The sequence below is a fragment of the Dermacentor albipictus genome, chromosome 7, assembly GCF_038994185.2.
Source record: "Dermacentor albipictus isolate Rhodes 1998 colony chromosome 7, USDA_Dalb.pri_finalv2, whole genome shotgun sequence".
NCBI classification, from domain to species: Eukaryota; Metazoa; Arthropoda; class Arachnida; order Ixodida; family Ixodidae; genus Dermacentor; species Dermacentor albipictus.
The window spans coordinates 135,753,243-135,776,580 of record NC_091827.1 but is presented as its reverse complement, the minus strand read 5'-3'; the positions used below and the strand labels follow the sequence as shown (position 1 = coordinate 135,776,580).

At 47.3% G+C, this 23,338-nt stretch overlaps 1 protein-coding gene across 7 annotated transcripts in view; it reads left to right on the top strand.

Annotated features, from left to right (window-relative positions):
* The window catches only part of LOC135911547 (saccharopine dehydrogenase-like oxidoreductase), a 420,598-nt gene that overhangs the window by 287,696 nt on the left and 109,564 nt on the right, over nucleotides 1-23,338 (top strand). For all 7 annotated transcript variants that reach the window (XM_065443875.1, XM_065443876.1, XM_065443874.1 and 4 more), the window contains exon 7: nucleotides 5,635-5,752. In XM_065443875.1, the coding sequence (XP_065299947.1) occupies nucleotides 5,635-5,752 (118 nt within the window). The remainder of the gene's footprint in view (nucleotides 1-5,634; nucleotides 5,753-23,338) is intronic.

Here is a 23,338-nt window from a genome sequence, read left to right as displayed (position 1 = left end):
CTTTGAATGAAGGTCCAAACCGTCTAAACCTTTAAAAAAAAGTTGAAAGTGTCATTGCACCCTGATTTCAGTGATACTTGTTTCTATGGAGCAGTTTTGGTGCCATAGTTGTGAATGTATCATGATGTCATGTGATATCGTGCAACGTTGGGTTTCTTCGTTCCTGCAATCATTGCTGCTGCAACATTTGAGCGTAGCCAGATGAAACACTTTCTCTCTTTTGTTATTGTTTTTTCATGAGCAATGTTGTCACACCTAGCCTTATCGCTACACAGCATATCAGCACCCGTCACAATAATGTCAGTATAGCTGTAGGTTTGGCATTTGCAGACCAAATTAGTATGAGGCTAAAATGTCCTACTACAATTGTTTGCCAACTTTCATACCTGTCAAGTGTCGCTATGTTATGTACTATGAGGTTGAGTTTTACAATGTGAGGGAGACGTGCCAATGTGTAGTCAACTCCCAAATAAATTGACCCCTGTGAAACTGCAAGAGTTGGTCAAGGTATCTGAAAGGTTGAAGTTATGAATGGAAGCAAAATGAATGCACTACAATGTTTTTTTACTGCTTGAAGTAGTCTGTAGTGTATATTTGCTTCTTGCTCTTGAAGCGTGCGGCTAAGAGTGCCAACATGTTTAAATGCTGCCTCAGCAGCATTTGACTGTCATGTTGCTGAGAGAGTGTCATTGTCACTGAGTGGAAAAATCCTCAAAAGAAAGAAAGGCAGTAACGCCATCTGTTTAGTTTGTTCTCAAAGTTTTAGTAGCCAGTAGCGCATGAGCAGGGTGTCTACCAACCGGGAAAACCGGGAAAACCGGGAATTCTCAGGGATTTTTAGTAGTCTGGAAAAACTCAGGGAAAACTCAGGGAATTTGTGCCTCCATCAGGGAAAATTAGCTGTAATTTTATTGAAAGGGTCGGAAGTCGCGGTAATGCTGGCTCGAGTAACAGACAGGAATTATAACGAATCGTCATTGACGCCCTGTCGTCGGCTGGAGGAGTTGCCAGTGTAGAGTCAACGGCCGACTTTCCGGATTCCCGATAATTTGGACGGCTTCGCGGCACCACCACGTACCCCATAGAGTCAATGTATCAGAACGTCTGAAATTTCGGACGCAAGAACTCTTTGGCGTCCGATTTTCCGGACGTTCTGCATGACCGCAGGTCCGAAACGGCATTAATCAAAGCCACCACCGCTGCCATTTTGATTACCTCGCCGCCTCGAACCGGCACTATCGCACGCAGATCCGTTGGCAGCCATATATATCCACCACTGCTGCAACGCTACGCCTAGCTGCTTCGACGTTCGCTATTAAGCTGCTTGCCGTTCGGTGCCGTGTTTCTTCATTTCTCCGCTGTCAGCAATAATTTTGGCTTCGAAGCTCGGAAAGCACGACGCATTCCATAATGCTGGTTCCTGAAAGTTAGTTTTGTCTCAGTACAGTTGTGTGACGCGGTGAAGCATTAGCAAAAGTATTGCGGTAAAGCTTAACAAGCGTAGGAAGGGGCAATTGTCACGGGACACAGTATGTATTCCTTAATTTTACACGCATGTACCCGCCCTCTCCTGTCACAGTAGGAGCCCCGCTATGCCTAATAAGTGTACTGACAGGCATTCAGAGCTTTTCCAGACGTGCCTGTGTCGATTTGAGCCCTTAAGAGCAGTAAAAGACATGCATTTATTTTTTCGGACTGCCTGACTTTTCGGAAGTTTTCGCGGCCCCTAGGGGGTCCGAAAAATTGGACGTTGACTGTAAACTGACCAAGAGTATGCTTCAAATGGTCCGTAGTGCGAACGTGCAACAGAAGGAGCATGAGAACAGAAAGGACCAACGCATTGAGGAATGAACGGGGAATGAAGTATGCGAGTGCTTCTTTGAAGGAGCCCGAGCTCAAAAGCACTCTTGGCTGACGCCGAGATGCACGTGTCCCTCATACAAACCAAAATAAACTCTTTAAAACAGTGAAACACAACACTGAGGCGTCATGCGCGGGCTGTATGTCAGGACAGTTGAGGTTAACATACGTGCTGTTGAGAGAGACTCAATTGTGACAAAATTCGGGCCTCATACTACTGAGCTTGCTATCAGTTGGTATAAGTAGCTCATATTCGAAAATATTTGCTTCTGTATGCATCTCCTTTTTATTTGTATTTGAGAATGTCTGACTCGATTTGCAATTTCTTTCGAAGACATTTTATTTGCTGTGCATTTTACTAACCCCTCCCTTCTATTCTTTTTTTTTTGAGTAACATAAACACTACTCTTTAGTATTCAAATTACCCGCCGTGGTTGCTCAGTGGCCATTGTGTTCGGCTGCTGAGCACGAGGTCGTGGGATCGAATCCCGGCCACGGCGCCCGCATTTCGATGGGGGCGAAATGCGAAAACACCCGTGTACTTAGATTTAGGTGCACGTTAAAGAACCCCAGGCGGTCGAAATTTCCGGAGTCCCCCACTACGGCGTGCCTCATAATCAGGAAGTGGTTTTGGCACGTAAAACCCCATAATTTAATTAATTTTTTTAGTATTCAAATTGGATTAAGTCGGTCCTCTTAAAGAAAAATTTCTTATGCTTACGAAAGAGTGAGAGCATCGGGCGATATGGTTCCAGCCCGTCTTGACATAAAACATAGTTCTGCATCACTCAAGGAATTTCGCAAGAGCACTCAGGGAAAACCTGGAAAACTCAGGGAATTTGGAAATGTCAACTTGGTAGACACCCTGATGAGGGGATGCCACTGAGGGTTGCGCTGAAGCAACATGCTTTCACTTTCAAACTGAATGAGTTTTCCTTCAATAGCAATGTATGATTTCTCGCTGGGACTTTTCAGTGCATTTGAATCAGTGAAAAAGTCTAAATGACATTAAATAAATGGGAGTCTACTATATTCTTGTGTCCCCCCCCGCCCCTTGGCGACGCCACTGGCGCTGACTGACTGATTGCATACATTCGCACAGATGGTAGATGGACGAGAGGGGGCAAGGGCAAACAGCGTTGGGCAAGCTTGCCGACACCTCCCGATTTGAGGATCTTTGACATGTGGCAAATCACTCCGAACCTGACAATGAAAAGGTGCCTACACTTTACCGTCGTCTCCGACTGAGGTCAACCTGCACAGCACCAATGAAGGCTATGTGCCGAGGAGTGCTCAAGTCACGTCACGCCCACTCTGCACTTTCACCTGTCACGCAAATGGGCCTTACAATAACCCACCAACTGTAAAGATGGGAAAGCCCTTCTGTATTTTGAAAGAAAACTGGAAAGGAAAACTTTCTATGCAGTAGAAGATTGCCATAATCTAGTAAACTGAGGACCTCATTGGTTTTCAGCACAAGATAACATCACTAATTCTTTATCTTCAGAGGGAAAACAGTGCTTTATTCTATTCAACAGTCATTCTGGTAATAAAAAAAAAGTTTTCCAGAGCTTCTTATACAGCAGTAGAACTGAGCTGTAATCAGTGCTGGCATGCTAATTTGGATTTCTCTTTAATAACAGTAGACCGTACTGTATATCTTGATTGTAGTGTACCTAAGTTATTGACAGCTTGCTGCATTCTATACAATGCTAGGAGACTCCCGAGCACATGCAGCACCGTGTTTTCTTGCCCAAAATTTGTAAGGGTTAAACTTTGTGATATGTTTTATGATATTTGATATTCAATTTACTTCGGCTTTATTTCTTCATTCGATTTGTTGTAGGTATGTTATGATTTGAATTTTATTTATTTATTTTTTTAGAACACACTGGTAATCTCATCAGAGATAACAGGGAGTGTAGAAAAATCTAGACGTTTATGGGGGATGATTATATAGTAATAAAACATTAGTATGCAACCATAATAGAACAAATTAAAATGAAGAACAGTCGTTGCAATTAGTATTATAACAGTGAATGAATGAATGAATGAATTTATTTCCATAAATATACAAGTTTATGGAGGATATAAGGAAAAAAGTTACAATAGAACAATTGGCTAGTCCTTAAACCTTCTCGTGACAGCAGCAGCAGAAACCAACCCATAGCAAAAAGGGAGGGTAAGAGAGAAAGAAGAAAAACAAAAGCAATAAACGTTCTCATAGAAGTGTTCATACAGCAGATAGCAATAGAAAAAATACATAACTCAATAAAAAGAAGCCTAGTTATACAGAGATTAAAGGCTAATAGGCACCAAAGTAATTTATTAGCTTGTTTTTACTGCAAGAAAAAACATCAATACATCGTTTATTAGCTTATTTAATAATTGCGGTAAAGTGTATGAAAGCTTTTGTTTTGTGTAGTTGGTACGTGGTTATGGCCCAAACCAACATTCCAGAAATCTTGTTGCATAATAGCTTCTATGTCGTGTCAAGTTGGCTATAGACCTGGCGTGGTTAATGTTTTTCTGGCACTCCTTACCGTATGTTAAGGCTAAGCAAAAATTGAAGAGATCAGGGGCTTTAAGTATCTTTAGGTTTTTAAGTAATGAATTAGTTGGAAAGTCAAATGGAACTTTGCGCACAGCACGAATAGCTCTCTTTTGCAGACGAAAAATACGATTAATATTAGTGACAGATGTTGTGCCCCAAACCAGGCAGGTGGCAAAAAAATAAAGAGTTATAGAGCAGAAGTTTTACCTTCTGTGGAATCTGTTTAATAGTAAAAAGACCTGAAACTTGAGAAAGCTTCTTTGTTAAAAAATTAGTATGACAGTTCCAAGACATGTCATGATCAAAGAAAACACCTAAGGTTTTAATGGAATTCACGAGCATGATTTTTGAAGAGCCAAGTTTAATGTCAACCTTCAGGAGGGCATTCTTATTCTTGGCATGAAACAATATTGCTTTAGTTTTTCCTGTGCTGATTTTCAGCCCATTTTCGACAGACCAAGTATATAATTTTTTAAGCACACAATTCGCAACTGTAAGCAGTGTAACAGCATTACTTGAGGAAAACAACACGGTTGCATCGTCAGCATATAAACTAACTTGGTGTTGAAATCTACATTAACAATATCATTGATAAAGATATTAAAGAGAAGAGGACCTAAAATGCTACCCTGCAGAACATCAATATAGACTGGTTTAACTTGGGATGAAATGTTATTAATTTGCACAAACTGGCATCTATGACACAGATATGACCTAATCAAGTCTAAAGCGATGCCACGAATACCATTTCACTTGATATGACTTTAAATACAAAAATTTGTACAATTTGACAAGTGAAGTGGCGCACAACTCGGAGATAAAACAAACATTTTCTAAGCAGACAAATGGGGCATAACTTGCGAAATTTTTAGATTACAGGAATGAGCCAAGAAAGAAAAAAGAAAGAAAGAAGTTTGCAATAATGTATGATGAGAGTACCTGTTGGAAATTTTTAGGGCAGAGGCATTTGTACTACAAACAGGCATGCTTTTAGTGGGTTTAGACATGCCAGTTTCTTTTTTTCGTTTGTCAAATCATGAGTGTGTTTTCAACTCCAAAATGTGTGGTATCTTATCTCAGATAGCTTTTCATTAATCTTTACTGAGAAATAAGTATTCAAAAGCAGCAACCAATTTTTGATGTAGAATATTTTAAATCAGTTTAGTCCAAGTGAAATTGCCGTGCATTATCCTTCAAGTTTTGAGGCCGGTGTGTTCCAGGAATGCCCTCTTCTGGAGCGACGTGGCGCAGGGGTGGTGCGTGCCATTCCTAGGAAGTGACCGATCTGTCATGATCCACAGCGAGATGTTCCGACACCAGCTTTGCGGCACCAAGCCGGTCAGTGCACAGTCATGGTGGGAAGTCTTTTAGCCAGCAAACTTTAGCGCATTAGTGCCATCTTGGCAACAAGCATCGAGAGAACCTTGCATTGGGCTTGCTTAATTTGTATGGACCCCCCCGGCTACACGAGTGGTTTAGTGTCCCTTTAAGGGTTATGGCGCAAAAGATAAGTGGAAAGACAGATGGAAGATGGAAAGAGTAAAACTGCCTACTCAACATCATTGCTCAAAGCACACTGATTAAACCTTGTATTGTGCTCATTCAAATATAATAAATGTCACCATGCTTGTGAGAAGCACGCATTGCATTCCGTAAGTCCAAAACAAATTATATTTAGAAAATGATAGAACAAAATGAGAAGCAAAGTGATAGATGTCCTTCTACACCACACAGTGCAGTTTTGATGGTTGAAAACAATATGAATAAAACTGAGGGGCTTGATTTTTGTTAGTGGCATTCGTAAGACAATGAAGCCATGGAAATATGATTTGATGTGTTATCTAAGCATCGCTGTCATTCAATGATAAATGTGTCATTCCTTCACATGTCAAAGATGTTTTTATTCAGGTTGTTCTAGGTTTGTTATTGTTAACAGTGATGTGTCTTGAGAACTGCAAGAGAGGGTTTGAAGAAGACATTTCAGGCAGTAAGCGTCAGTTGGTAGTTGGAACCCTTCCTGTGTCCCGTCCTACTTTGCGTCCACCTCTTGCGCCATGCACCTTGAATGAATCCAGAGAACTGAGAGACTCGGTATTAATACAAGAAGCTGCCAAATAAATGCAGCTGACCTGAAGCCAAGGGAGCATAAGGTAAACTTGCTCTTTCTTTTTTTGTCCTCAATTTTTATGGTCTTTGTCGGGAAAGACTGGCATCAGGGGCAGCTATGTACATAAGGGAAGACTGCATTGCCTACACATTTTGTGTCCACGCCACCAGTGCTCCAACAGACCACCTCTTCAGGGACTTAAGCTGGACAGAATCCCTAATTAATAATTGTGGAGGGACATGATTTACTTTTTCTTAATTTTGATAGTAGAAAAGGTAAGGAAAGTGGAAGGAAACCTCTGTCTTTAAATGCTGAACCCACAGCTTCTCCAGAAGGTGTTGCAGTGCTCTACCAATTCAGTAATGATGGCTGTATATTATATTGTTGCTGACCAATTTGCCGGACCTCACGGGGACTGAAATATAGTCAGAGAAATCAATCCGAGAAATTTGTTCAGCCAAAAAAGAAAAAAAAACATATTAGGCTTAGAGCGACGTAAAGATATCTCTAATGATGTCCTGCCGCATACTACGCTTAGAGGCAATCAGATTTGCTTGGATTTGCGCAAGTGACGTAGTCTGTGTGTACAGTCAACAAGAGCGAAATGGAGATAACCATGGAGATCGAAGAAACAAGCCATGTTCCTTTGCACCACTTGGCTCTCGCGATGGCACGAGAGGTGGCCCCGAGCACGCAAATGCGAAGCCCCACAAACACCCACAAAGATGCGACAACGTCTCCGAGACACACTTGCTCTGTGAACACACCACGCACAGAAAGGTGACTGAAGCTAAAAAGATGGATTCGGCATCAAGTGATTACAACGATAATGCTGACCCCCCCCCAAAAAAGGTTCACTGACGATTGCGATACTTCCTAATGCGAAATTTGAGCGCCCGCTCTATACGCGTTTTCATTTTGCGATATCAACCCACCATGGTTTCTTGGTGGGTTTGCTGTGCCACTAAGCATGAGGTTGTGGCACCAAATCACGGCCACAGCAGCCACATTTCAACGGGGGTGAAATGCAAAAACACCCGTGTACTTAGATTTGTGATGCAGCGGTGCAGCGGTGGTGTAGAGGTAGAGCATCCGCCTCCCGTGCAAGAGGACCGGAATTTGAATCTGATGCCGCGCAATTTTCCACTGGATTAAAAAAAAAATCTGCATGGTGATAAAATTGCATAAACAGGCCTGGAGTGCGGCCTAATCCCGGTGACCAGAACTGGTACCGCACTCCCTCACCTGAGCAGGATTGGCCACCCTGGTGCACTACTTGGCCACAACCTCCTATATGACTTGTGGGGTCTGAGGTGGGAAATCTCACACCGTACTCTTGGGACAAAGGAACGACAACACAGTAGTGCAAACAGTCACAAGGGCATTTATTGCACCTTTCATCCATCAATGCCTGCTAGCCGAGTTGCTATCCACAAAACATGCCGATGGGCGCGCGACAAATCTAGAAGTCCGACTCTCCGCGACCGGAAGCGAGCGAATATGTTCGCCCCATGCTGGATCCCAACGCCTGGTCATTCGCGTGTATAGTCACGCGAATCGTGGCGCGTTCGAAGCCGGCCACGCGAGGTGGTCTCGCAGATGCATGGTCGCCGCGCACACGGAATGTCCGCGCTGTTCGGTGACCCGCCGGGGAAGAGCGTTGCTGCACGTGCGGCACGCTCCCTGTCTCCAACCCAAGAGAGCAAGCGCCTTCCTTTCGGCGCCCAAGTAACCTCGCGGCCGCGCAACACTAGCGCCATCTCTCGCACTGCGCCTGTACCACTTGGACCGCCGCGTGTGCGGCGAAGCCGCACTACAGGAGACGCGCTATGCGGGAAAAACATCAGGGGAGGCGCGAGGGTCGCGCATCCCCACAGACTATAACACTCCAACCCCGGCCCTCAGTCCCCAGCAGCTGTGAAGCAACTGACCACGGCAGCGGTCAGACCTGCGATGCAGCAGAGGGTGCTAAGAATCCCTGGTTCCGGACAGGCCGCCATTGGAATCTGAACCTGGCAACGTTTAACGCTAGAATGTTATCTAGTGAGGCGAGTCTAGCAGTGCTATTGGAGGAATTAGAGGGCAGTAAATGGGATATAATAGGGCTCAGTGAAGTTAAAAGGACAAATGAAGCATATACACTTCTAAAAAGCGGGCATATCCTGTGCTACTGGGGCTTAGCGGAGACACGAGAACTAGGAGTCGGATTCCCGATTAATAAGAATATAGCTGGTAACATACAGGAAGGATGGAAAGAAGAATGATAGGTGTAACAATAAGGGATAAGAAAAGAGCAAATTGGGTCAGGGAACAAACGCAAGTTAATGACATCTTAGTTGAAATCAAGAAAAAGAAATGGGCATGGGCAGGACATGTAATGAGGAGGGAAGATAACCAATCATCATTAAGGGTTACGGACTGGATTCCAAGAGAAGGGAAGCGTAGCAGGGGGCAGCCGAGAGTTAGGTGGGCAGATGAGATTAAGAAGTTTGCAGGGACGAGATGGCCACAATTAGTACATGATCTGGGTACTTGGAGAAGTATGGGAGAGGCCTTTGCCCTGCAGTGGGCGTAATCAGGATGATGATGATGATGATGATGATATAGGAATTTTATAGCATTAACGAGAGGGTGGCAGGTCTTGTTGCGAAACTTAATAAGAGGTACAAATTGAAGGTCGAGCACCTGTATGCCCCTACATCCAGTCAGGATGACCAAGAAGTCGAAAACTTCTATGACGACGTCGAATCAGCGATGGGTTAAGTCAAAACAAAATACACTGTACTGATGGGCGACTTCAATGCCAAGGTAGGCAAGGAGGAGGCTGGAGACAAGGCACTGGGGGAATATGGCATAGGCAATAGGAATAGCAGGGGAGAGTTATTAGTAGACTTTGCCGAACATAATCATATGCGTATAATGAATACCTTCTTCCGCAAGCGGGATAGCCGAAAGTGGACGTGGAGGAGCCCGAATGGCAAGACTAGAAATGAAATAGACTTTATACTCTGTGCTAACCCTGGCATAATATAATATGTAGACGTGCTCGGCAAAGTGCGTTGCAGTGACCATAGGATGGTAAGAACTCGAACTAGCCTAGACTTTAGGAGGGAACAGAAGAAACTGGTACATATGAAGCCGATCAATGAGTTATCGGTAAGAGGGAAAATAGAAGAATTCCGGATGAAGCTACAGAACAGGTATTCGGCTTTAACTCAGGAAGAGGACCTTAGTGTTGGAGATATGAACGACAATCTTCTGGGCATTATTAAGGAGTGTGCAATAGAAGTTGGTGGTAACTCCGTTAGACAGGATGCCAGTAAGCTAACGCAGGAGACGAAAGATCTGATCAAGAAACGCCAATGTATGAAAGCCTCTGACCTTACAGGTAGAATTGAACCGGCAGAACTTTCGAAGTTAATCAACAAGCATAAGACAGCTGACATAAGGAAGTATAATATGGATAGAATTTAACATGCTCTCAGGAACGGAGGAAGCCTAAAAACAGTGAAGAAGAAACTAGGAATAGGCAAGAATCAGATGTACGCGTTAAGAGATAAAGCCTGCAATCATGTTACGGTGAAGGGAACGAAGAAGTTGAATTGGACTAGACGAAGACGAAGTCCATCAAAGGCAACAAATGGATTGCTGTAGCAACTGATTATGCCACGAGATATGCCATCGCACGAGCGCTACCAACCAGCTGCGCTACAGATGTCGCCGACTTCTTACTATACGACGTCATCCTGCACCACGGCGCCCCTCACCAGTTGCTGACGGATCGTGGCCGCTACTTTTTATTGAAGGTTGCGATGACCTGCTCTGCTCCTGCTCTACAGAACACCAGATTGCTACCGCGTACCATCCTCAAACGAACAGCCTCGCCGAGCGACTCAACCGCACGCTAACTGAAATGCTGGCCATGTACGTTTCCGACGATCACCGTGACTAGGACGTTGCTTTACCATACATCACTTTCGCATACAACTCGTCCCGTCACGACACTGCTGGATTTTCACCATTTTTTACCTTTTGTATGGCTGCGACCCCACCTTGCCCTTTGACACGTTGCTACCTTCTGCAGTACAATCACCCAGCACTGGTTACACTCACGATGCTATTGACTTACCCGCCCAGGCCTGAGATGTCGCCCGTCATCGCCTCACAGTCTCGCAAGCTTCTTAAAAACGACGCTACGACCTTCGGCACCGAGACTACCATTTTTCATCTGGTTCCCTCGTCCTTCTCTGGATGCCTTCACGTCGCATCAGCTTGTCAGAAAAACTACTTTCCCGGTATTCTGGTCCGTACCAGATCTTGCACCAACTGTCCGACGTGACATACAAGATCGCCCCGGTCGGTCAGCCTTCAGTGCATCACAACGTCACCAGCGATGTTGTTCACGTCGCCAGGCTTAAGGGGGGATGCGGGGTTAAAATACCGATTTTCGGAAAAAAAATGTGTTTTAAAGCTTGAGTTGTTTTGGATTGCTGGTTTAATGAAGAATATTCTCACCAGGTTTGGTTGTTATCGGAGAAGTAGAAAAGAAGAAAATGAATTTTTTTCACGACGTGGTGGGGCGCATTTGCCGTCGAAGGCGTCTGTGAACGCTCTTTTCAAGACGCGGCCGCGGTGCGGGCAAAAAACCGAACGTGAAGTGAATGCCTGTGATAGAAAGTTTGTTTTTCGCGCTGTTTAGTGACGGAATACTTTCCATCGAGACTATGCAAGGCAACTATCGAAGAACTAAAAAAGAAAGGCATATTACTGGCCGCAGAAACCGAAACAGGAGCTCGAACCGAAACAGTGGGTGGCAAACCGAAACAGGAGCTTGGATTGGCGGAAATGTACCACGTGACCACCCAACGCTGTTTTCGCGCCATTTGGAGTCATTCCTGCTTTGGTTGCGCTCGACGCTTGCTATGTGTTGCTATATCTTCCTTCTGTGAGCTTATTGCGATCATCGGGTGGCCGGTGGTGTGACCCGAAGATGCCCGCAACGAAGGCTTCGACACGGAAAAGCTTCGGGAAGCGAAAACGCACGACGAAAGCGAGAGGCCTAAACAGCACTGGGCGACCGCCAGCAAGTGAGCGTCTGCCTGTGCGTTCGCCAAGCCCAAGCCTGCTGCCGGCGGCTGATGCGAACCCTACAAGCTCCGATGGTGGTTCGTCACCTATGGAAATGTCTACTGGTTCTGCTGATGGTGGTGAATGCCAATTGACATTTGAAAGGAAGGTCGCGCTACTTTGCCAGGGTCCTGCCGACGAAAGCGAGGAAACGCCGGAGCCCAGCGGCTACCGTTTTGTAAAAGTTACAGCCATCAAGGCGGTGGTAACGGCGGTGATGGACAGCTCTAAAGTTGAGAAAAAGAAAAGAAGGCTTGAAGCAATTGCCACAGAACAGCGTCGCGTTGAAGATGAGGGCCCGACCTATGGAGCAGGGCACTTTGATTAATTTTTTTTTACCACAAAATAAAATAGCATGTTCTCAAATCTTTGAACTCATTTTTCTGAGTTTGCACTTTTTGGGGAAACAAAACCGTTAGGAAAACAATCATTTCTAAACTACATTGCCAAAAGATGCTTTCAAGGTGGTTTCTAGACTGAAATTTTCTCAGGAACAAGATAAGATGCTTTTTAGGGTGCTAAATAGTTTCTAACAGAAAATATTTTGAGATGTCTGACATGTAATGACAACAAAAAAATTGAACTGTTTTTAGATTGATGACATTTTTACAGAAATTGCATAAAAAGCATGCGAGCGGTCTTATCTTGCACTATGAACCACCTAGAAGACATCTAATTACAAACAGTTGATATATCTCCATTATTTTTGAAATGATAGTTTTCCTAAGCTGAGACACATGATTGCTGAATATGAGAGCTATAACTTTTTGTCTGTTTGAGCTAGCGCATTGAAACTTTGAATATATTCTAATGAGCAGATTATAAACAGTCGCTGAAAATTTGATAGAAATTGATGCAGTAGTTCAAAAGTTGACTCTTGAGCCTAGCATCCCCCCTTAAGCCCTATGTCCCCCCAATAAGTGAGTCTCTATAACTTGCACCGGGACGGAGCTACTCCACCGGGAGGGTGATGTTATGGTGAAGGAAACGAAGTTGAATTGGACTAGACGAAGACGAAGTCTGGCAGTTGCCTGAACGCCATATACGCCAGTTGTAAATATACATTATTTTACACTCGTGGGCCTGCTTTCTTCCTGCAACAATGTTGTTACATAGGAAGACGCAGACGAAAAGCTATGTACAAGTATATTTACAAGAAAATACGCTGCGCTTGGTCAAGAGGCAACAGTCCGCGCTAGCTTCTAATCGTCGTCGTCGTTTTCACACTGCTCACCTTTTCGTGATCGCACATATTGTTCCGTAGCACTACCCCCGGCTGCAAAAGCGCCGTCCTGGAGCGGCTAAAGATCGGACTCGGAAGCAGTGTAGTAGGCCTTGAGCCTACTGACATGCACGACATCACTAGATGCCGGAGGAGAGGACGAGGTTGAACCCGCAGGAGCAATTTCGTAAGTCACAGGCGTCACCTGGCGCAGCACGCGGTAGGGCCCTGTGTATCACGAAAGGAGCTTCTCTGAAAGTCCGACGTGACGAGAGGGCGACCACAGGAGCACGAACGCACCAGGCGAAAACTGTACGTCACGATGGCGAGCGTTGTACTGACACTGCTGAGTGGTTTGTGAGGCCGTCAGTCGAGCACGGGCAAGCTGGCGTGCATGGTCGGCGAGAGCGATGGCGTCACACGCATACTCGCTTGTTGAGATTGCAGCAGGAGGAAGTGCCGTGTCTAGGGGCAAGGTAGGTTCGCGACCGTATAGTAGATAAAATGGGGAAAATCCGGCGGTGTCGTGCCGGGTAGAATTGTACGCAAATTTTACGTAAGGAAGGGCAATGTCCCAGTCGTGGTGGTCTTTGTAAATGTACTTGGACAGCATATTGGCAAGAGTACAGTTTAACCGCTCTGTAAGGCCATTGGTTTGAGGATGGTATGAGGTAGTCAGTTTGTGTTGAATGGAGCAGAAATGCACAATGTCAGCGATAACTTTCGAGAGGAAGTTTTGACCACGGTCAGTAAGCAGCTGTCGCGGGGCGCCATGGAGCAAGATAATGTCACGCAAGAGAAAGTCCGCGACGTCAGTGGCGCAACTGGTAGGGAGAGCCCGAGTGATAGCGTATCGGGTGGCGTAATCAGCCGCGACGGCTACCCATTTGTTCCCAGAGGATGACATGGGAAAGGGACCGAGCAGGTCTAATCCAACACGAAAGAACAGTTCACAGGGACGGTGATCGGCTGGAGATGACCGGCAGGTAGCACCTGAGGTGTTTTCCGACGCTGGCAGGGATCACAGGCTGCAACATAGCGTCGAACGGAGCGAGCGAGACCAGGCCAATAGAAGCGGCGGCGGACGCGGTCGTACGTGCGGGTTACCCCATGATGTCCTGCAGTGGGTGCATCATGCATCTCAAAGAGCACAGTCTGTCGTAGCTGTTTTGGCACGACAAGAAGAAGATCAGAGCCATCAGGGAGGAAGTTTCTTCGATACAGAATGCCGCCCTGGAGGACATATCGACGAACGGATGTGTCGGTAGGCGTAGAGCGGAGACGCTCGATAAGTGCTCGCAGCAATAGGTCTCGGTACTGCTCATCGGCGATGTTAGCAAAGGCAGACACAGATAAAAATGCCGATGGAGCTACTACTGTCGGCGTCGTCAGGCTCGTTGACCGGGTAACGAGACAGGCAGTCAGCGTCCTTGTGTAGTCGGCCAGATTTATAGGTGACGAATATTCTTGGAGGCGTAAGGGCCAGCGACCAAGTCTTCCTGTAGGATCTTTCAGTGAGCATAACCTGCAAAGCGCGTGATGGTCTGTGACAACGGAAAAGGGTCGGCCATATAAGTATGGGCGGAACTTCGCAACCGCCCAAACTAGGGCCAGACACTCATGCTCAGTGATGGAATAGTTGCGCTTCGCGGGCGAGAGGAGCCTGCTGGCGTAAGCGATAACACGGTCGTGGCCACGCTGGCGTTGTGCCAGTACTGCGCCAATTCCATGACCGCTGGCATCAGTACAGACTTCGGTAGGCGCAGAAGGATCGAAATGGGCCAGAACAGCAGGCGTTGTGAGAATGTCGATTAGATGTGAGAATGCAGAGGCTTCGTTATCGCCCCACTGGAAAGGGGCGTCTTTTTTGAAAAGCTCGGTTAGTGGCCATGCTATGGCGGCGAAATTTCTCACGAAACGGCGGAAGTACGAACAAAGGCCGATGAAGCTGCGCACATCCTTGACACACTTCGGAACAGGGAAGTGCGCAACAGCATGGATCTTGCCTGGGTCCGGTAGCACTCCGTTCGCGTCAACCAGATGTCCAAGGACGGTAATCTGGCAACGGCCGAATTGACACTTCGATGCGTTGAGTTGCAGACCGGCTCGACGAAAAACGTCCAGGACAGCTGAGAGGCGCTCGAGGCGCGTAGCGAACGTTGGGGAAAATACGATAACGTCGTCCAAGTAGCACAGGCACGTGGACCATTTGAAACCGTGAAGAAGGGAGTCCATCATGCGTTCAAAAGCGGCAGAGGCGTTACATAGACCGAACGGCACCGCTTTGAATTGATAAAGACTGTCGGGTGTTCCAAAAGCAGTCTTCTCGCGGTCGAGATCGTCCACGGCAATCTGCCAGTAGCTGGAACGAAAGTCAATAGAGGAGAAATAGCGAGCACCGTGGAGGCAGTCAAGGGCGTCATCAATCCGAGGTAGGGGATACACGTCCTTTTTGGTAACCCTGTTAAGGTGCCGATAGTCCACGCAAAAGCGCCATGAGCCATCCTTCTTTTTGACCAGTACAACAGGTGACGCCCATATGATGGTTCAATAATGTTCTTGGCAAGCATTTTGCGAACTTCTACGTGAATAACTTGACGCTCAGCTGGTGACACTCGATACAGGCGGCGATGAATAGGAGGGGCATCGCCAGTATTAATGTGTTGTTTGACAGCTGTAGTTTTGGCCAAAGGACGATCTTTAAAGTAAAAAATATTGTAGTAGGAAAACAATGCGGTAGAGCTCACGAGCGTGCTCGGGCGGCATGTCGGGCGCAATCATTTTCTGTAGGTCGGCGATGGTACAAGTTGCCGACTGCGATGGTAGAGGAGGATCAGGTGAATTGTCGTCTACTGCAATAGGTGCTACTGAGTGATCCTCGAATGAGCAAAGCTGGGCCAGAGACATCCCACGTGGCAGCACTTGTGTTGTCAAGCCAAAGTTGACCACTTGCAGGCAGACGCAGTTCGGCGTAATAGATAAAACTGTATGAGGTACTGTGATCCCGTGTGTAAGGAGGACGTCTTGCATAGGAGCCGCGATGTAGTGACCGTCGGGGACTAACGGGGATGACACTAGGTCAACGTAGGTCAGTGCGGAAGGTGGCAAGCGAACGAAGTCGATAGGAACTGAGGCGACTGGGGTGTGGTTCAGCAGGATCCAGAACAGGCAGGTCAAGGCGGAGAGTACTGGCAGAACAATCGATGAGAGCAGAATGTGCAGAGAGGAACTTTAAGCCGAGGATGATGTCGTGGGGATAGTAGGTGATGACTGTGAATAGCACGATTGTTGAGCAATCGGCGAAGGAGACGCGGGCGGTACACTTACCAATTACAGGGGCTGTTCCGCCATCGGCGACGCGCACAACAGGCGTCGTGGCGGCGTGATAATTTTCTTGAGCTGGTTACGAAGGTCAGCGCTCATTACGGACAAATGCGCCCCAGTGTCTATAAGTGCAGACACAGAAACACCGTCGACTTGCACGTCAAGAAGGTTCAGACGAGTGCGCAACGTCGGTAGAGGATTTGGCAGCGTAGGGAGCAATGCAGCGTTACCTCGAGGCGCTGCATCGTCTAGTTTTCCGGCTGGGAGCAGCGTCCGAAGGGAGTCGGCGAATAGGAGCGATAGGGCTGGGGAGAGCGAGATTGTCGTCGTTGGGGTGAAGGCAAACGAGAATAGGAGCGGTTCGGTGCAGGAGAATCAGCGGCGGCGTTTGCGAAGCGTGCGGCATAGGGACGAGAAGGGCCACCTGGGGGGCGAGAGTAGGCAGTATAAGTAGACCGGGTCGGGAAACTCCAGCGACTGCGACAGTGCCGAGAAATGTGCCCGATTCGATGGCAGTGGAAGCAAATGAGCTTGTCGTCACCAGTGCGCCATTCAGATGGTGTAAAGAACGGCGGGTTGCACAACAAGATTGTCACCTTGCCACCCGATTACGACAAGGGGTGCAAGACGCGCACCTCCCGCTCTCCGCCGCTGCAGCTGCGAGGCGTTCAAAGAAGCGACCTTTGCGCTGGAATCCGCCGCCTTCCTCCAGCCCGCTTCGACATTGTGACAAGACGAGTTTGGGGTGTGGACAATGATTCCAGAGTTCCTCAACGCGGCGCTGATCCGACACGCCTGAAGAAGCTACCGCGGGAACGGCTTATTTTTGCGCTCTCACGGTTCCGCATGTTGCAAAACAACGAGCGTCCCTCGAGCGGCGTCGATTTTCCGGAACGGCACCACCTTCAACGCCGTCGCTTGGGCTTCGGAATGTGTGTGCCTTTGTGTCTGTAAACTGGTCTTCAGAGCAGCTGCGAGTTGGTGGTGTGTAAACGAACAGCCGCCGCGTCGTAGGACCAGCGGATCGAGTGTATAAAAACTGTGGTTGTGCGATTGTTGGACACACTTCTCTTGAGCAGTCATGTTAGACTGAGTCACTTCTCTCATGCAGTCATGTTGGACTGTTACTCTTTTTCTCAAACAGTCATGTTAGACTGAGTTAATTTCTGTAATTAAACCCCTTTTCCCCGTTCTCGATGAGAAGCAGTTCTTCACTACCTCAACGATCTCAGCGTAAATAAGTTGGACGACGGCATGGGCCAGCTACCTCCGAATTCATGCCGTACTCCAATCTTGGCAAAGGACCACGGACGAAGGGATTGAGCCCCCAATCCTGACAACTGGCTGACAGCGGTGAGATGGACTTTGCGACATGGTGCTGTATCTGCGGTGAGTGCTTGGTTTTTGCTTTGACTCTCTAGGCTTCATTTTGTGGTTGTTCTGTTTAGAACAGTAGGGAAGCTAGATTGTTGTGTGTTAGCTAGGTTGTGTTTTCCTAGCTATATTTAGAGAGCAGAATCAAGGCAGTAAAGCAGCAGTCATGGAGTTAAGGACACTGCTGAGAGACGAGTTGTTGATTGTTGGTGAGGAACTGGGCCTAGATGTACGCAAGGAAATGCTCAAATCGGAATTATTGGAGCTAATTTCCAATCAGGCCAGTGAGCAAGATATGGAAATGGGATTGGAACTTCTCAAAAAGAGAGAGAAACGGGAAAAAGAAAGAGAAGAACGGGACAGAGAAAACCGCGAGTTTCAGTTAAGGAAAATGCAACTTGAACTTGAAAGCAAACGTTTGGAGTTGCCTCAAGGAAGTGAAGGCGCTCTGGGTCGATCAAGTGAGGCAGAATCATACCGCATGGACAGGCTATTAAAGCCATTTGAGGTCGGGACCGACATAGGCTTGTTCCTAAGCAATTTTGAAAGGACTTGCGAGAAGATGAACTTCGGCCCGAGTACATGGCCACAGCGGTTGCTGTCTATGTTGCCGTGTGAGGCGGCGGAAGTAATCGCCAGACTAAGTGTGCAGGATGCATATGATTATGCGAAAGTTAAGGCTAGTCTCCTGAAGAAATACCGCCTTTCAGCCGAAGCTTTTCGGCAAAGGTTTAGGAGCACAGGCAAGAAAGATAGCGAGGGCTATCCGGAGTTTGCGTATAGCTTAAAGGCCAACCTAGTCGAGTGGCTTAAAAGCGCGGAAGCGTACGACAGCAGAGACATGATCATTGAATGCATGTGTCTAGAGCAGTTTTACAAAACCATCCCCCAAGCTGTGAAACTGTGGGTGCAAGACAGAGGTAATGTAAACACTGTGGAAAGGGCGGCTGAATTAGCCGAAGAGTACGCAACCCGTAGAAAGTTGAACGCCGAGGAGGGAAACTGGGACGGTCGAAATGGACCGCGGAAACCATTTCCGTTCAAAAAGGGTACGCAAACTAGACGATCCGAGCCTGTAGACATGGCGGAAAAGCCCGCAGAAAAGAGCGAGGAGAAACTTAACGGAGAAACCGCACAAAAAGAACAGAAAAGAAAATTCGAATCTGTTAGACCAATTCGCTGTTACAAATGCCACAAATTGGGACATATAGCTGTAAACTGCGAGAAGTCTAGCGTAGTTTTTTCCTACGTGGAGGAAAAAGATGAGAATATGGAACTTTTAAGTCCATATCTCCACGACCTGCAAGTTAATGGAAAACCATGCCGAGTGCTAAGAGACAGTGCCGCCACGCTGGACATTGTCCATCCGTCTTACGTGATGGTAGAGGACTTCACCGGAGAAGTAGCATGGATAAAACAGGTTGTAGAAGAACACAGCGTGTGTCTGCCCATGGCCAAAGTCAAAATCAGTGGACCATTCGGGGAGCTAGAGACTGAGGCTGCAGTTTCCAAATTTTTGTCACTGCAGTATCCCTACATCTTTTCGAATCGTTCGAATCAGTTACTGCGTGACAGAGGGCTCAAACTGGGAGAGGGCATAGTACAGGCATTGACCAGAGGCCAAGCTCTTAAGATCGCGGCGCTTTCGGCTGAAAATGCTCAAGCTCCTCCAGCTGAAGCAGAAAAGGGGATAGCTTCAATACCCGAATCCGAGCTAGGCCCGAGGGACAAAAGAACAGTTGAGGAGAGCCTGCCAGTTGACCAGCTCAATGAGAGCGTAGCACTAGAGTGTCAGAGTTCTAGCCTGCAGGAAGAGCAAGCAGACGCGCTCACAAGCGAGACAGGGTCGTTGTTATCACCGGCCTCAAAGAACTTTGATCAACTCTTACGCATGGATAGAGAGTCACTGGCAGCTGAGCAAAAGAATGATGAGAGCTTAGCTAAATTACGGGACACAGCTAAAGAAGGCATTGCTAGGCGCAACGTAACGATACATGAGAAAGGAGGATTGTTGTATCGGCATTACAGAGATCGAAAGGGTAGGATTTTAGATCAGTTAGTCATACCTACTAAGTATAGGGAGGACCTTTTGAGTCTTTGTCATGGAAATGGGTGGTCCGGCCACCTAGGCATAAACAAATCAAAGGAAAGATTGCTTATGGAATACTACTGGCCTGGCTGTTTCAAAGATGTAGAAAACTTTGTAAGATCATGCGACGCCTGCCAGCGTTCTGGTAAACCAGGAGAGACTTGGAAAGCTCCACTGAAGGTAGTGCCCTTAATAACAGAGCCTTTCAGACGGCTTGTAATAGACACGGTAGGGCCTCTTCCAAAAACAAAATCAGGCTACAGGTACTTGTTTACCATGCTGTGTCCGGCTACCAAGTTTCCAGAAGCAATCCCTTTGAAAGAGCTCAGCTCCACTGAAGTAGTAGACGCGCTTTTGACAGTGTTTGCACGAGTTGGGTTTCCAGCCGAAATTCAGGCAGATCAAGGGTCAGTATTCACGAGCGCACTGACTTCCACATTCTTGCAAAAGTGCGGGGTAAAGTTAATACACAGTTCTGTCTATCACCCTCAGTCAAACAGTGTAGAGAGGTGGCATTCGGTGCTTAAGCGAGTTTTGCGTGCGCTCTGTTACGAGCACAAGGAGGACTGGGAGAACTGTCTGCCGGCAACTTTGTTTGCTTTGCGAACGGTTCCACATGAAGCGACAGGGTTCTCTCCAGCAGAACTAGTGTATGGGAGGACACTCCGTTCTCCACTGAGAATGTTAAGAGAGATGTGGGAGGAAAGAGGGGAGAGTCCAACCATGGTTGAATACGTGCTAAATTTACTGGAACGGCTAAGCGCAACCCAAGAACTAGTCGGAAAGAACATGGCACTAGCTCAAAAGAACGCCAAATTCTATTACGACAGGAATGCGAGGCTTCGTACGTTTAACGCCGGAGACCAGGTAATGATCCTCAAACCTTCAAGAAAGAACAAGCTTGAAGTTCACTGGGACGGGCCCGTTAAAGTGTTGCACAAACTTTCAGAGACTAACTATGCTTTGAGAATGCCCGGTCGCAGGAAGGAAGTGAGGATATATCACTGTAATTTGATGAAGCCGTATGTAGAGCGGAGCGGAGTCGTTAACTATACTGTCAAAGAGCCGGATGGCATTGGTACCAAGTTTAAGGAGTATAGGGCAACCTCCAACTCTGAAATCGGCCTAGAAGAAGTAGTGGAACACTCGGTAAGCTCTCATGCTCTAAGTCCCGAGCAGCTAGATGAGCTAAAAGGGGTGTTAGGGGAATATCTCGACAGATTCAGCGATCGGCCGGGTAGAACCGAACTGATAACGCATGAAATTGAGCTGACCTCTACCGAACCAGTAAGATCAAAACCTTACAGGGTGTCTCCAAGACAGAGAGAGATTATGGAGGCAGAGATACAGCGCATGCTAGAGTTGGGAGTTATTGAGCCCGCTGAGAGTGACTACACGTCACCGCTAATACTCGTAGAAACCCCTAACAAGGACCCTCGTCCGTGTGTTGACTACAGGAAGTTAAATGCGATCACTAGGGATCAGCTGTACCCGATACCCAACATTGAGGAACGAATTGAAAGAGTTAGCGCTGCTAAATACATTTCAACTATAGATCTCGTGCGGGGGTACTGGCAAGTTCCCCTTTCAGAAAGTGCCAGCCGCTATGCCGCATTCATCTCGCCTGTAGGCACTTTTCGCCCTCTCGCACTCAGCTTCGGGCTGAAGAACGCGCCGTTTAGCTTCTCTAAGTTAATGGATATTGTCCTAAAAGACTTGCAGGAGTTCGCCTTACCTTATCTTGATGATGTAGCCATTTTTTCGGACAGCTGGGAACAACACGTATCGCACCTCAAACAGGTGTTCTCACGGTTGAGGGAAGCCGGCTTAACGATGAAAGCGGAAAAGTGTAGGTTTGGATGTTCGCAGGTTACTTATCTGGGCCATGTTGTTGGTCAGGGCATGAGACGGCCGGCTGAGCTGAAAATAGCTACGATTGGAGATTTTTCTCAGCCGCGCACGAAAACGGACGTTCGTTCATTTTTGGGACTTGTGGGGTACTATCAACGGTACATTCCGAATTACTCGCAATTGGCAAGTCCATTAACAGACGCCCTCCGAAAGGGAGCTCCGAGTAACGTACACTGGGATAAGGACAAAGAGAACGCTTTCCAAAGTTTGAAAACGCTATTGGTTTCTCGCCCTGTGCTTCGCGCGCCAGACTACACTAAGGAATTCATAGTTCAATGCGACGCAAGCGACAGAGGTATGGGCGTGGTACTTAGTCAAGTCGGCGACGATAACGAGGAGCATCCTATCCTCTACGCCAGCCGTAAACTAAATGTAAGAGAGGAAGCCTACAGCGCTTCAGAGAAGGAATGCGCTTGTTTGGTTTGGGCCGCCCAGAAGTTGTCGTGTTATTTGTACGGAGCGAAGTTCATCTTCGAGACCGACCACTGTCCTCTGACGTGGCTCAATCAAATGTCACACAAAAACGGCCGCTTGCTCCGATGGAGCCTCACTCTCCAAGAGTACAACTTCTCCGTTAGATATAAGAAGGGAAAGTTGCATAGCAATGCGGATGGTTTGAGCAGGCTAATTTGAATTCTGCGTTTGAGGGTCCCGCCTAAATTTTAGGGTTACTAGTGTTAATTTTATTAAGCGAAGAAGATCCCCTCTCATTTAGCAGGATTCCCTCCATGATTGCTGAATTTGTCAGCAGGAATTTGCTTCAGAAATTGGCATAGTGAAATGCAGCATTTTTTTTGTTTCTGCACTTATGTTGTTGTTGTTTTTTTTGAAGCCTAGCGAGTCTAAAGTGAGAGCCTATGCACGTCATCTCGGCGCAGAGCCGTGTTGTGGGGTTCATTTTGCAGTTGCCTGTCCTTGTTGGATGTTTTGGGGCGGTGACATCAAGGCACAAGTGGTCGCTGCGAGCCAAGACATCAATCCCCCCCTGACCAGCAGCCGTTCTCTTCCTGCCTAGCGGTTGTCAGCGCTAGACAGTCGAGACTTTTGGGGCCATGGAGGCGCTGTAAAGAACGGCGGGTTGCACAACAAGATTGTCACCTTGCCACCCGATTACGACAAGGGGTGCAAGACGCGCACCTCCCGCTCTCCGCCGCTGCAGCTGCGAGGCGTTCAAAGAAGCGACCTTTGCGCTGGAATCCGCCGCCTTCCTCCAGCCCGCTTCGACATTGTGACAAGACGAGTTTGGGGTGTGGACAATGATTCCAGAGTTCCTCAACGCGGCGCTGATCCGACACGCCTGAAGAAGCTACCGCGGGAACGGCTTATTTTTGCGCTCTCACGGTTCCGCATGTTGCAAAACAACGAGCGTCCCTCGAGCGGCGTCGATTTTCCGGAACGGCACCACCTTCAACGCCGTCGCTTGGGCTTCGGAATGTGTGTGCCTTTGTGTCTGTAAACTGGTCTTCAGAGCAGCTGCGAGTTGGTGGTGTGTAAACGAACAGCCGCCGCGTCGTAGGACCAGCGGATCGAGTGTATAAAAACTGTGGTTGTGCGATTGTTGGACACACTTCTCTTGAGCAGTCATGTTAGACTGAGTCACTTCTCTCATGCAGTCATGTTGGACTGTTACTCTTTTTCTCAAACAGTCATGTTAGACTGAGTTAATTTCTGTAATTAAACCCCTTTTCCCCGTTCTCGATGAGAAGCAGTTCTTCACTACCTCAACGATCTCAGCGTAAATAAGTTGGACGACGGCATGGGCCAGCTACC